This window comes from Vipera berus (assembly GCF_964194415.1).
Source record: "Vipera berus genome assembly, chromosome: 6".
Taxonomy (NCBI): Eukaryota; Metazoa; Chordata; class Lepidosauria; order Squamata; family Viperidae; genus Vipera; species Vipera berus.
In genome coordinates this window covers 61024051-61039224 of record NC_138208.1, presented here as the reverse complement: position 1 = coordinate 61039224, position 15174 = coordinate 61024051, and the positions used below count along the sequence as shown (strand labels likewise).

Sequence of the window (15174 nt, the reverse complement as noted above, 5' to 3'; positions counted from 1 at the left end):
TTGCATGTTTGATATTTTTAAAAAGGCATATGCTACTGACTACGCTTATCCACATATGTAACATCTTTTGCTAGGATACATGACCACTGCTTATCCAGAATGTGAAAAGTGAAAGATTGTGACTAAACAAAATTTTAATGTACAGATAATACCACCAGAAATTATTTTAGCCTTTTTAATAAATGTTGTTATTGATGTTAAAGCTCACCATGGAAAACATCATATATTGTTATGTATATACTAAGTTAATTATTTAAAGATTGAAGTGCAACATAACTAGATTCTAAATAATTATTTTTCAAAACACACAGCAGTCCAAAAAGTAAAAGTAAAGTCCAAATTAAAAATATTTCATCCTTAAGAATTGTTTAATTTAAAGTGGTTTAGCTGTAATAGATGGTTATAGATTCAAAATAGTTTTCAAGAGTGTACAAAAGATACTTTTTTTCCCCTAGCATCAGCTAAATTAGACATATTACATTGAGAAAAATGTTTCTCATTTCTTTCCTGTTACCTTTATTGATTTCATTGCAGAGATGTTAACATAGGAAATAGATTATTTTGTTATCTAATTTTACCTTCCAAAAGACAGAAGCAGATGAAAAATGTGAGGTTCTTTCCTGTTGGCTTTTTTGAATTAGGTGTTTAAGGGTTAGGTTTAGGGTTAAAAGTTTAGTTCCTAAAGAAGTAACCTTGTAAATAATTTTAATGTCCTCCTCTGGTGCAGGGTAGGCAATCTTGGCTCTTTTATGACTCAAGGACTTCAACTCCCAGAATTCCTGAGCCAACATGGCTCAGCTTGGAAACCTTTCTCTTTCCCCTCAGTGTGGCTGGCTCAGGATTTCTGGGAGTTGAAGTCCACGAGTCATAAAAAAGGGCCAAGATTGCCTACTCTTAAAGCCAATAGACGGAGCTTTTTTTTCCAAAAAAAAGGTGCCGGAATGCCGTTCTGAGCGTTCTATGAGAAAAAAAAGCTCTGTCAATTTCCATCATTCAGTGGAACATAAAGAGAGACCTTTGTCAGGAATTGATACGAAGAGCGTTTTGTATTAACCATCCTAAAGAGAGTAGGTTTGCTTAGTGTGTGTATGTTTGTGTGTGTACACACATACATACATATATACACTACATGTGGTATGTGATTCTGTGAATTTTTATTTTCAGTCCTACATGTACAGTTTCTTTAGCTTCTCACTTTGCAATGATGGGAAATTAGCAACAAGGATTTTTATCTTGCTGGATTTTTTATAGCCATGTTTTGTTATTTGCTTCTTTTCATAAAAGAATGTATTTTAGAACACAGGTTTTTCAGTTAACTTTGTTTTCTCCTCCTTCCTGATTTTAGGCATCTGTCAGAACTCCCATTTCCAACACTTTTGACCTTCAGATGAAATTTGTGTGTGGCCAGTGTTGGAGAAATGGACAGGTTGTGGAACCAGACAAAGACCTCAAATACTGTAGTGCCAAAGCACACCATTGGTAGGTACCTTTTCCTTGTCTGCTTTCTCCTCTCCCTGCGATGTAGAACCTCCCGCCATTATTCTGGTATCTTATATTGAAGTAACTGCTCAGTTTTATTTTTTAGTCCAGTCTATAAATATTCATGACTAGATGTGCTGCCAACAGCTTATGCGGGGCTGCAGTTTTGTTGCTCAGTTAACATTGATAAAAAGTGCACGCCCCTATGTCATAGCTTTTTCCCTTGTGGGATTATGGTTATGGTGCACCCCTTTGGACCCTTCCTTGGTTGCCATGGAAGCTGATCTTAGTAAGAATTATCAGTTTTAATGTTCCATTATAGTGAAATAAAGTTTTTATAGCATTTGTTTTCTGCTTGCCTATTTTTTGCAACATGCTTCCTCCAGTTGGACCAAGGAGCGCCGCGTCCTACTAGTGATGTCCAAAGCAAAAAAAAAGTGGGTATCTGTTCGACCCCTGCCTTCTATCCGCAATTTTCCTCAGCAATATGATGTAAGTAATGCTCTTTGCACAACACTGCCCACCCTATCTTGCCTATTCCATCTTTTCAACATCGGTAAAATGAGGACCCAGATTGTTGGGGGCAATATGCTGACACTCTATACTGCTAAGAGAGGGCTGTAAAGCCCTGTGAAGCGGTATATAAGTCTAGGTGCTATTGCCATTGCCATTGCTTGTGATTCTGCATGCAGGAAAATGTGAGCAAGAGCTCAAATGGTGAAGGAGATGCTCAGCAGCCAGTATTGAAGTCCAAAGGTATCTGCCATTCAGTATTGAGCGAATATTTGATACCTATTGAAAAATGCATTCAAATTTCTTTAATTGTAGCGTTTCAGAATTGTTTGGTTCTGAAAGTGACAAATATATACTACACTTCTTTCTTCTATGCAGGTTATAGGTAGAGCAACAGGTATAAAAAGAAGCTTGATGTTCTGCTAGAAAAGATGTGACACAACTAAATAGCTAGTCAAGCATTTGTTTTAAAAGGAAAATTTTAAAAAATAAATGCAACACTTCAAAATAAAAACAACATAGTCACAACTGAAACTATTGCCTTTGGGGGTTACTTTTTTGAAGGTGAATAAGGCTAGAAATAGCAGCATTTTATATAAATAGATGAAAAAGTATACGTTGATGCATGCAATGGGATGTGCATCTGCATAGACTTTATGTGTATCCTTGGGCATATGCTTAAGACTACTATGAAAGGAAATGTTGTTATTCAATCTAATTGTGTTTTTGTTGATTGGTAAAATTGTGTGCAGATTTTTGGTATTTTTGGAAATATCAGTCCAGGCTGTTTCTAATTGGAATGTGTGCCTCTTTCCTTTGAACAAAAAGCCAAAATATTTTGTTTGCATATGTGAGTGATGAGTAAGAAGAAGAGAGGGAGATGATAAACAGATCATTTTTCTAATATACATGAATGGTTTTAATTATAGAATGGAAATTGGAAACTCCAATATAACTTTAGGACGTGGTCTTGTAAGAACTGTACAAGATTTTTTTTCACAGCAGAAGAAATCTTTCTTCAACTGCTCTTGGGATGTGTGGTTACATTTTGTGCCCAAATATGTCAAACTCATATTCCAAAGTCAGGATGTCATTCTTGAATATTCTAACTCCAGGCACTATCTTTCTGCCTGAAAATTTTAAAAATGCAGTGGGACTTGGAAATTTTATATAAAAGAAGTTAGCCCTTAACATGTCTGGATTCTATGCCACTTAGGGCTTTCTGAATTTGAAGAAGCAATCAGAAGATGCATTTTATTTTGGTATAGTTGCAGAGCTGCAGCTTATGTACTGTATATTAATTAAAGACAGTGTCCTTATGTACTATATATTAATTAGAGTATTAATTAATCGTTTAAGTAATTTCTGCTGAGGAGTTGTATGCAATCCATGAATTCTAAAACCTATGTGAAAATTTATGTAAAAAGCTTTCTAAGACCTAGGAACCTTTTGGGCTTAAAACCTTCACCTTCATTCTACACAACAATGCCTTTTGCAAGGTTTCATAGTTATATTTCCTGTCCCAATCAAAATAGTTTCTTCCCTTGCCTTGGAAATAATAATAAGATTGCTTGGAGATGACATGCCAACTCTGCTTTTTTAATGGTTACTTTAGTGACCATTAATTTTAGGAAAATGTAGCATATACAAATGAAAAGGCTGCTCTGTAACAGCAAGTGTCAGTCCACCAGACGTTAAGTGACTTGTTCTTTTCAGTCGCACTTCTCAAAAGATAATAGCAGAGGTCACTGGTGTATGAGGCTGCATTAGATCCACTTTGGGAATGTAGTCTTATTTGTATTCATTTCCTGAACACAAGAGATGTGATTTGGTACAGAGCTACTTTCTGATGTGGCAAAAGAATTGGCAAATGGGCTTTAAGAACTTTTATCTAAATTTTGTCATATATTTTTTTTCTTAAAAAATGTCCGCAGCATTCTGAGGCTACTGCAGTAGATCTGAGTTTAGATCCACACCCTGAAATATCTCGCATCAGGTTTTTTTCTGTTTCATTTTAAGGGAATGAATGGAGAGGAGGGTAAAACATTGAAGTTGCCTAGATGGTTGAGTACTGCTTAATACATGAGGGGAACATAATGTTGAAGCAATGCATCATGACAGAAATATTATCTAATTAATATAAGAAAAATGTTGCCAAATAGTCTAGTTTAATGTCTCTGTTTAGTATAGTGGCCAACCAGATCCTTATGTTAATCCTATAGGGGAAACTGAAGGCTATAATTCTGTCATACTGCTGGTTTCAAGCAACTGCATGACAGATCCAGCTTTGCATTGCCAGTGAGAGAGGGAGGTGGGAGGGAGAATGACACATTGATCACTCAGCAATAACAGATTTTCAGCAGACAGGAAAATGGATTTGTCATGGCTATAAGGCTATGGAGCTGTAAAGGAGGAGCAAGTTTCCCTCATCTTGGCTCTTTAAGCAGAAGAAAACTAAAGGAAAGGCAAAGGTAAACAAAACAGGTGATAAAGGAAAAGCAGATGCTATGGAGAAAAAGAGAAGGACAGGTTACTGACATAATTACACTGTTCTAGAGACTGGTGTATATTGTTTGCTTATAGCAACTTATGAAGAAAAGAGTCATCCTTGCAGGATCCAATCTCGGTAGGTCACTGGGACCAGAGGTTTAGTCTTCCGAGCTTTCAGACTTGTGCTGGAGCCCAATTTCAGGGAACTTCTCTGACATATTCTGGTACAGAGAAGTTCCCTGTGGATGGGGTCCAGCATGAGTCTGAAAATTTGGAAGACTAAAATTCTGGTCCCTGTGGCTGACTCAGACTGGATCCTGCAGCATTATCCTGGACACATATATTTGCCTTCATTCATGAGAACCATCCTTGCATATTTATGAAGGTAGAACGTGGTTCTGTCACTCTGGAAGAGAAGAAGGCAGGAAACTATCCTTAGATCCTAAAATGCAGGGAGTGTCATTGTATTCTGCACAATAATTGCTTTTTTGCACACTTTATGCCATATTAATCCTATTATTCCCTGTACAGGTAGTCCTCGACTTAGCAACAGTTCACTTCATGACCATTCAAAGTTACAACGGCACTGAAAAAATGACTTGTGACCGTTCTTCACACAACCATTGCAGCATCCCCATGGTCATATGGTCATAATTCAGATGCTTAGCAACTGGCTCATATTTATGACATTTGCAGAGTCCCAAGGTCGTGTGATCTCCTTTTGCGCCTTTTTCACAAGCAAAGTCAATGGGGAATCCAGATTCACTTAACAATCTTGTAACTAACTTAAGAACTGCAGAGATTCACTTAATAATTGTGGCAAGAAAAGTCATAAAAAGAGGCAAAAACTCACTTAACACATGTCACACTTGTAGTTGTAAGCTGAGGACTACCTGTATATCTTTTGTGGCTATTAATGATCAGAATGTTGAGAGTGGCACAGACCTGAGGCATGTAGATATCAGGCATACATTGAATATGTATACTTCATGTGGTAAAGCCTCCAACTGAAAGCTCTTAACAAAGATCAACCTCAGGAAAATGCAGAAATTTAGCACATATTGTAGAAATACTTCCACATGTGATTTTCTAGGTGCATATGCAATTTTCTAGATTTGCATATGCAATTTGCTATGTATATAGTCAAGGCTATTTTATCACCTTTTCTCCCTCCCCTCTGGCACCAAAATGTGGTCATCATCACAGTACATAGGGCTGAGAAAGCTTACATTTTCCCACCCTGTATGCTGTTGCATTCATCAACAGGCATGTAGGTGGGGAAAGGGAAGAGATATTGAGATGATTAAATCTACTACCTGCCCCATAAGCAAGCAGTTGGAGAGCTGAATGCATAGTAATTCTAATGGAAAATGGGATGCTCATGCTGTTTGTTGTGATGTCCAAAGTGGCAAACAGAGTAGCAGCAGCTTTGAAACCTGTGGTAGGTTGCATTCCTCCAAGGAACCCTATATGGGCAGTAGGTTGCCCCCATAGAATCAGTACTGGGTGTGTAATGAATTCACAGTACTTTACATATCTTTTCCTTATTTGATCTTTGCCAGCTTAATTCACATGAGAAAGAAAGTATTTCTAAAGGCCATAAATTTTTCTGTCTCTTTCCAGCTCTGTATTCATGCCCAAAATGGTAGGAAATGCCAGTATGTTGGAAATTGCTCCTTTGCCCATAGCCCTGAAGAGAGAGAGATGTGGACCTTCATGAAAGAAAATAAGAGTAAGTGGAATATTTAAATTTGTGTCTTTATACATGTTTGGGAGCTACAGATTTATTTGTTTGTTTGTTTGCCTGACTGCTTTCTGGTTTCTGATTTCTCCCTCCAATCCCCATCTCCAAGTACTCATTGACAATAATAAATGCTCAATGTCAATATAACTGGCTTCTGGCAAAACATAGTGTGCAAGCAGACAAAGTTTAACTAAGACTTAACATTGTCATTAGTAAGTCATTATTATCTCAAGCTGGGGATTTATGTTTTGGAATGAATATGAATATGGCACAGTGGGTTAGGACGCTGAGCTTGTCGATCAGAAGGTCGGCAGTTTGGCGGGTCGAATCCCAAGTGCCGCGTAACAGAGTGAGCGCCTGTTACTCGTCCCAGCTTCTGCCAACCTAGCAGTTCGAAAGCACGTAAAAATGCAAGTAGAAAAATAGGGACCACTACGATGGGAAGGTATCAGCGTTCCATGCGCCTTTGGCGTCTAGTCATGACCACGGAGACGTCCTCGGACAAGCGCTGGCTCTTCGGCTTTGAAACAGAGATGAGCACCGTCCCCTAGAGTCGGAAACGACTAGCATGCATGTGCGGGGGAACCTTTACCTTTACCTTTTATGCAGATTCTGGTTTCCTGAATTCATAATTATTACCAGAATAATCTCCCCTTGAAAATGTCCACGTGCTACAATGAACTTTTAAATTAGCTTCCGTTGGTATTAATGAAAGGTATTTGAACCATTACGGTGGAGAGGAAGTTGGCAATGTAGCTCTGCCTTTTCAATAGTGGCTGCCTTTGAAAATGTCCCAGGATGTGGGGGTTAGGCCAGATCCAGGACCTGAAAATGGGTCTGGTTGAAGCAAGAGCCTTGGTGGAGCAGTGGGCTAATGCCTCCTTAAGTAACACCAGCTGCCTGCAATTAGTGCAGGTTCGAGTCCCAGGCTCAAGGTTGACTCAGCCTTCTATCCTTCCAAGGTAGGTAAAATGAGGACCCAGATTGTTGGGGGCAATAAGCTGACTTTGTAATAATGCCGCTTGGGGGGTGGCAAAAGCCCTAATAAGCAGGCATATACATAGAATGAAGGCTATTGCTAAGCACATTGATTTGTGCTTTAGATTGTAAGCCGCCCTGAGTCTTTGGAGAAGGGCAGGATATAAATGGGATTACAAAAAAAAAGGTCTGGGCTGAATTGTGCAACTGTTTGGAAGCAACAGGTTTCAATGTTCAGGAGGAGCTGCATTCTTTCTACTTCATTTGATAAAATATGTTAGACTGGCACCTATTCTATGTCAGTCTTCAGATACTGCAGCTGAATGACAGCACGTGTACCTTGCGTGGAAAAGATCCTAGGTTTAGTCCCTGAATCCTGAAGCAGGGCTGAGGAAGACTTTTTGTCCGACAACTAAAGAGTGCTGTGTGAGATTGAATAAGATTCTGCCTTGGTAATAAAAAAGCTTTCAATGTTGGTAGCCAAACATTTCTGTTTGGAAAGATTGTATTGGTAGGATGCAAAAGTGACGTTAGTTAATCCAGCTGGTCTATTGTTGCAGTTTTGGATATGCAGCAGACTTATGACATGTGGCTGAAGAAGCACAACCCTGGAAAGCCTGGAGAGGGAACACCTCTAACATCACGAGAAGGAGAAAAGCAGATCCAGATGCCCACTGACTATGCTGACATGGTAGCGTCATATCCTAAATAATATTGTGATACTTGTTTATTTTTATTTCGCACATGAATATTTTAAGCTAGTGTGCTACAAAATGAAACCCATATCAGCAACTTGCATCCCATAGAGATCTTCAGTGCAGCACTATACATGCTCAGCCACTGCTGGTTTTGCCATAATTTTGCAAATTAACATGGCACATGAGAAGTGTTGTCCCCAAGAGCTGTTCTCATTATCTTCTAAAGCCCAAACACAGCTACTTGATGAGGTGATGAAGTGGTTGTCAGCTTATCAACTTGTGAAAGCATTGTGAAAAAAAGAATCCTCCCTCCCTTTTATATTCTTGCTTTAAATCATAGTTCTTCTCCATGTGCTCTGCTGGAGATAGTGATGCTCTGATCTCATTACACAGAGAAGGAAGTTTAGACTGTCGCATTATACATTGTTACAGAAAGAATGATTGCCTACCCTGGAATAGAAGATTGAGGGCCCTTTAATAAATTACATGTTTTCCTAAGAAGCTCTGAAGATCTCAGAAGCCAGCAATATATACATTTTACTAACATAAGATTTGTTCATCAGTAAGATACAGAGATAGGTCATTCTATATTTATTGATTATATTTAGATGGAAATCAAACTTGTAGGATTTTTTTTTGTAGAACAAACCTTCCCCGTGAAACAAATGTTACCCTTTTCCATCAATCAACACATGAATTGTAGCAGGAAACTAGAAAATGTTTATTAATCCATACCTTTGGTAATGCATCCTGCAGGTCTTGCTCTGTCAAGTAACCAAGTGGAAACAGGAAAATATGTGCCACCTTTAACAGAATCATTATCTTGGGCTCCTGAGTATTTTTTAATTTCTAAGAAACGTGACTGTTTTAATAGTAGAATATCTTTTGCTGATTCTCAGTTAGTGCTGTTAACAAATAAGTATGAATCCTCAAAAGAACAATGGATTTAGCTATGGAAAATTAGTTTTATTTGACAATAAAGGGCTTCCCAGCCATTTTTAAAGCAGTCATCAGTGCAACCTAGTAAGTTATAGGTCTGTATTCTCTTGTTTTCTGGTGGCCAGATGGGTTACCATTGCTGGCTTTGTGGAAAGAACAGCAACAGTAAGAAGCAGTGGCAGCAGCACATCCAGTCTGAGAAGCATAAAGAGAAAGTCTTTACATCTGAAAATGACTCCAGCTGCTGGAATTACCGTTTCCCAATGGGAGAGTTTCGGCTGTGTGAAAGGTATAACCCACAACATTTCCCATTTTTTTAGGTCATGTACTCCTGTTGAGTAGGGGGAGTGTGTGAAATTTTTGCTACAGTTTAACTACAATTTAGACAAAATTATCTCTGCTAAGTCTGTGACTTGAAGGGACGCGGTGGCTCAGTGGGTTAGGACGCTGAGCTTGTCGATCAGATGGTTGGCAGTTTGGCGGGTCGAATCAGAGTGAGCGCCTGTTACACGTCCAAGCTTCTGCCAACCTAGCAGTTCGAAAGCACGTAAAAATGCAAGTAGAAAAATAGGGACCACTACGGTGGGAAGGTAACAGTGTTCCGTGCGCCTTTGGCGTCTAGTCATGACGACATGACCATGGAGATGTCCTCAGACAAGCGCTGGCTCTTCGGCTTTGAAACAGAGATGAGCACCGGCCCCTAGAGTTGGAAACGACTAGCACGCATGTGCGGGGGAACCTTTACCTTTACCTTTAAGTCTGTGATTTACATTCAGATATTTTTCATGGCCGCAGATAAGTCTTTAAATCAGTATTTTTCAACCTTGGCAATTTGAAGATAAATGGATGGCAACTCCCAGAATTCCCCAGCATGCTGGCTAGGGAATTCTGGGAGTTGAAATCCATACAAGATTGTATGGTTGTATGCCAAGGTTGAGAAACATTAATTTAAATGCAGAATTTTTCTTGCAAAGACGGGCTTAAATATGCATTCAGATATAATATGCTCGTGTCCTTGTTTACCAACTAAAGAAATAGTGTATTTTAAGCAAATTAGTACCTTATATTCTTATGGTTGATATAGGAACTGTGTTTATTCCTGGGCTGATGATTTCAGAAGCTCTAAAATGTTGCTGAATAGTTTCTCTCTTCTACTATTGATTCTTTAGTTAATCTTCATAATTGATATACCTGCTTTCAGGTGATTTCTTTGAAGGTGGCCACTTTGTCGGCAGAATATTTTGTTAACTGATCTAGATCCCACATGTGCTAGAATCTGGATTGTTTGCTGAAAAATCTGTCCCTTTCATGCTATGGGCCCTGCGGCTTTAGGGAAAGATCTTTCTGTAATTTAAAATTACCTTTCTGTGTTAAAATAGTAGAGAATTAAAGAAGAGATATTCCTATTTAAAAAATTGATAGTCATGTACCGCCCTGCTACAGGTTCCAGAAGACAAAAGGCTGTCCGGAAGGAGAGAAATGTCACTTTGCTCATGGACAAGATGAGTTGACAGAATGGCTTGATCGCAGGGAAGTAATGAAGCAGAAACTGGCTAAAGCTCGAAAGGATATGCTGTTGTGCCCTCGAGATGATGACTTTGGCAAATACAACTTTCTATTACGTGATAGTATATAATTCTGGGCAGTGGTGGAAACGAGCAGACTTTTCAGAACTTGAGTAAAATGAAGCTTGGGCAGTTACAAAGAGCCTGATCATTGTTCCAATACTGTGGCTTTGATTGTAAGATAATCAAAATGATTCACTAATGTTGAATGGAATTAAGGATTGAATCATCTGTAGCCAGTGGACACAATGCTTCTATCATTTTGTTTTCCAAATTATTTCGGTCAGTTACCAGCTTCTTTTTTTTTTCTTTTATAAAAGAGAAGATGTTCTTCCTTTTAATTTTCCAGCCAATTCTTATTTTGAACATTTAATTTTTGATGGGATATTGTGGTATTACAGAAGCAAAGCTTAGACCGAGGAAATATGTCAGAAATGCAGGGTTTTGTTCAAGCTAGACTTATGTGCTAGATCTTTCTGGTCACAAACCATAGTGTTGAAATTAACAATATGAATAAGATATAAGCTTTTACCACTTCAATCTGATTCTAAAACATTCAGATTACTCTGGTAGTTGCTTTTAAATAATAGTAGTAAAGTATTTACTGTTTTAATACTACTAAGTGGTAATTAAAGAAATACTAGTAAAGAATACATTAAGTCTCTTTCTCTTTATAGCCAGGATTCCATCACAGATTAAAGCAGACAAAAGAATTTTAATCCTGTCACATGACATTAGAAAAGCAATTGGTTGTCTTTGGAAGCAATTATTTTTTTCATATTAAAGATTATTAAAATACAGTTGATGATTGATTTAGGCCTTGTATGAAATACATAAGTCAAAGATAACTTTTATTTCTGATGGTCAGCAATCACAACAGTTAATTTTTGCTTCTCTAGAGAGAACGTTAAAAATATCTGAGAATTTGCCTGTACAGGAACATGTTAATATATTTGGGTTTCTGCAGAGAACCTGCTTGTTGAAAAAGAATAGTTTCCACTGTACATATAGTTTTCTCTCTAGTAGGTACAGTTCTGGTGGCTAAGAAAAAACAGTAATGATGGAAATGAGATGAAAGGATTTAGTTTGTTTTCAAGGTGTGGATTTTATAAATCTGATTGTGCCAAAGAATCAGGTTTGTAAACTTTCCTTGGCATTAATAATTTAGCACTAACTATAAAAGTATCTTGGTAATTTTGATCTCAAGGGGCAAAATAAATTAAAAATAAACTTCAAAAATTCATCTGTTTAATTTAAATTGCAAATAAGAGACTTGCAATTAAATGTTTCATATCCCAAACTAATAGAAGTTAAACATAAGAGTAGAACGTTAAGCTTTCTTCCCTTTTCTTAAATAAAGAACAAGAAAATTTCCACTGAGCCAATATTTAAAGTACCTGTGAAAAGAACTACAAGAGGCTGTAAATTAAAGTATCTTTACTAGGAATTAAGTTCCACTAACTTAGTGGTTAATTGAGCAATAAAGTCACAAAAAATATGATAGTAATATTTCAAAGAATTATTATAATAGACTGCAGAAAAAAGTCACATTGTTTGATGTGATAGGAAAAAACAAATGATTCATAGTGTATGGATTTTGCAGCTGTAACCAAAAAACCCTCAGCATTTTTAGTGCAATTATCTTTATTGGACTTATAGGGAAATACATATATGTTTAGGGTATATGGTGCTACAGAATTGGCTTTTATATTTTTGCAAAGTGGATGAAGGCATGGTGTAACCTGAATATGAAGGTTTCATGTAAAGATACCTATCTAGACTCTGTAGGCTAGCTTACAAAATGCTTTTCTCTCTTCCTTAATGAAGTATGAATGCTGTAGAATGTTATACCTTTCTTCTTTTGAAGTAATATCAGTCAAGTTGATCTACCCTTGTTCATATGAAGAAGAAAAATGAGTATAATAATTATAAAATGTATAATAATTATAAAGGAAATGCAGTTAATACAAAGAATATAATGTCAGTTTCTTTTTCTGCTATTATTAATTGATATAGATGGATTGTTAACTCTTCTCTGATAACTTTTACATTTAATGACTCATTTCTGCCCATCATACATTTTTGTCTAAAATCATCTGTTCCCTAAATAAAAGCAAGTATTTTTGGTTTATATTAATGATGCAGAGATCAGCCTTTCCTGAGAAAAGTTTGGATGCTTTTTTCTAAGTTTTGAAGAATACTTTAGCACCATGCACCTGATGCCCTCCAAATGTGTTAACAATGCTACTCCCATCGTAAACATTGAACATGTTAATTGACTGATGGCCTGCAATGAAAGAAATTGTTTATCAATCTAGAGTGTGACTGAGCAGGGAAATTTGTGTATGGGGTAGAGAATCTTTGTATTTCTAAATCTTTCAAAAGTAGTTATGTTCCCCAATTGTCATCCTGTTGTGGAACCCATATATATCTGGGTTGAAAATTGTTTAAACCAGCCCATCCCCAGTTTGATTGTTATAGAACTTGTAACAAGACTTTTCAGACTCTGATACACATTTTCCATTATCCTAGAAGTTTATTTTTATAAAAGGAGTACATTTTTGTCTCTTGCCTCACTAATTAAATACCGAAGTCTTAATTATTGATTCTGGATTAAATGAAGTCACAGGACCCCAGTTGCAATTAAATGAGCCAATGCAACCCCTCTTCCCATGCATAGATGTGTTGAGTAAGTTACACAATACACTATTAGATGTTCAATTTGTTGGTCCTATGTCTCTTAAGAAAAATATAGGTAAATAAGAGATGGATGCTTAACATTCTAAACTGTCTGCTGAATCTAGAAATATAACCATATGCTGTGTCAATCCAAGATATGTGCATTTATTTAGATTATAGAGCTAAATAAAATGTTTCCTTAAAAAAGTAATTAGTTGTAGCCTTTTTCTGCCCTCTTCAGTACAGCTGTGCTGGAGGGGAAAAAGGCTTGTGGATTATGATGCTAGAGCACGGTGGATGCACGTATTCTGGGCATTGCAGTTTATTTCCCGATACGATAATCTGGTATGTGGTGTTGCAGTATTTTGTTACCAGAGTTGTTCTAGTGTGTATATATGTACTCCTTTCATAAGACATATATACACAGGTATTAAATATATATCTCTATATAATATTATATACGTGTGTGGTATTAAGGAATCTTTATTGAGAGTTAAGGAAAAGGACTCAAGCCAGGGAATATAGCATCTCTCATTGAAAGAAAGAAGATGTGGGAAGGGGATGAATATTTCTTTGGGATCCAATAAAGCACTGATTATTATCCCCATCAGTCATGAATTTACCATTTTGTAAAACCTTGCAAACCTTATTCATAGAAATAAATATTCAGCTAATGAGGAAGTAAAATTTGTTTATTGTTTTGAGGAAGGAGATACCAGACAAGAGGTAGGGGCTCTCTTTTGACATTTTGTCTCCTTTTCCTTTGTCAACCCTGAGGTTACAGGACCATCCGTTTCTTGCTATATCCTGCAGCATTTAAGTCCAGTGCTTTTAACAGCTGAATTAAACAATAAAACAGGATATAGTTACTAAAATTTAATAAGTTGGTTTTTCAGAAAGCATTTGAAAATGATGAAATGTCATTGATTGTAATTATTAGTAAATACAAAATGTGCTTCTGAAATCTTGGAGTGACCTATTACTCTTTATATAAAAAGTGATACCGTATAAGATGCCAAAGAGAAAAAAAAGCTGATAGGCTCTTTTCCTAAACCTGAAAATGGGGCAAGGTAAATTTGAATGGGATGCTGGTTAACTAAGCTTTCCACCAGATTGTCCCTTAGAAATGTGATGAGAGAGGAAAGCGAATTAAGGGAGATGCTTTATTTCTAAGCTGGGTTTGTAATATGCTCGAGAGTCCTTAAAAATATCTATTAATATATTTTATGAATACCACACTTTACTATTAAAGAGTAATTAATAATATCTTTCACAAAGTCCTGTAATCAAATAATACTGTAGATGTCCTAATAACATTCTTGTTCTTAATAAATTTGTTTCTTTTAGCCTTTGTAATAGAAAATAAAAGTGTGCACTTTAAACCTTCACCCTGTGCTATTTATACTGATATTACCCTTATTATGTTACCTCTTATTATTCAACATAACTCACATTGGCTAATGACCAACAACATAACTCAGAGCGGGGCATTTTATGGCCTGCAGCCCTTTGCTGTTCTTGTCAAGCCTGCAGTGGCTGGGGGGGGAGGCAGTGGCAACCCTCCACAATAGTCTTGGTTTCTCATGTGGCCCCTTGGAAAAATTGCCCACTCCTGGAGTAACAGTAGGTGGCTACAATTTTATTTGTTGTAGACCAGTTGTTTCACTTCTGTTGGGTTCAGTCTATAATTTGCTAGATCTTCTTCCACATGCTTCAGCCAACTTTTCTTTGAGCAGATCACAACCACCAGGCTGGATTTCCAAGATAAGTGTCTGAAATACCATGGTCAATACATCTGAATTGCATCACCTACTGTAGACTGGTTGCGACATCCTTTTTTAATCATTTCATCTTGTATTTCGTCATAAATTTAAATTCTCAATATTTGTAGTGCTTTGAAAAACTTTGAGAAGTTTTTTCCCCCAAATGCTGAAGCAATGTCAGATGGCATACACATTTACTAAACAAAATAAGTCAATGCTGGGAATGATCAGTGGAAAAACTAGGGGCTACCCTAGTTGACTGAACACTATAAGGATAATACCACGATGGTCATGGTTAATCTGAAGGAGGCAGTGTGAGAGAGGGA

At 37.1% G+C, this 15174-nt stretch overlaps 1 protein-coding gene across 7 annotated transcripts in view; it reads left to right on the top strand.

Moving 5' to 3' along the window:
• The window catches only part of ZC3H7B (zinc finger CCCH-type containing 7B), a 48626-nt gene extending 34153 nt beyond the window's left edge, over positions 1 to 14473 (top strand). For 6 of the 7 annotated variants that reach the window (XM_081330973.1, XM_081330978.1, XM_081330972.1 and 3 more), the window contains 6 exons: positions 1346 to 1479; positions 1866 to 1971; positions 6106 to 6214; positions 7765 to 7895; positions 8967 to 9130; positions 10264 to 14473. In XM_081330973.1, coding sequence (XP_081187099.1) covers positions 1346 to 1479; positions 1866 to 1971; positions 6106 to 6214; positions 7765 to 7895; positions 8967 to 9130; positions 10264 to 10477 — 858 coding nt within the window. In that variant the 3' untranslated portion in view covers positions 10478 to 14473. The remainder of the gene's footprint in view (positions 1 to 1345; positions 1480 to 1865; positions 1972 to 6105; positions 6215 to 7764; positions 7896 to 8966; positions 9131 to 10263) is intronic. The other variant, XM_081330974.1, reaches the window with a different exon arrangement.
• The last annotated feature ends 701 nt before the right edge of the window (positions 14474 to 15174 follow it).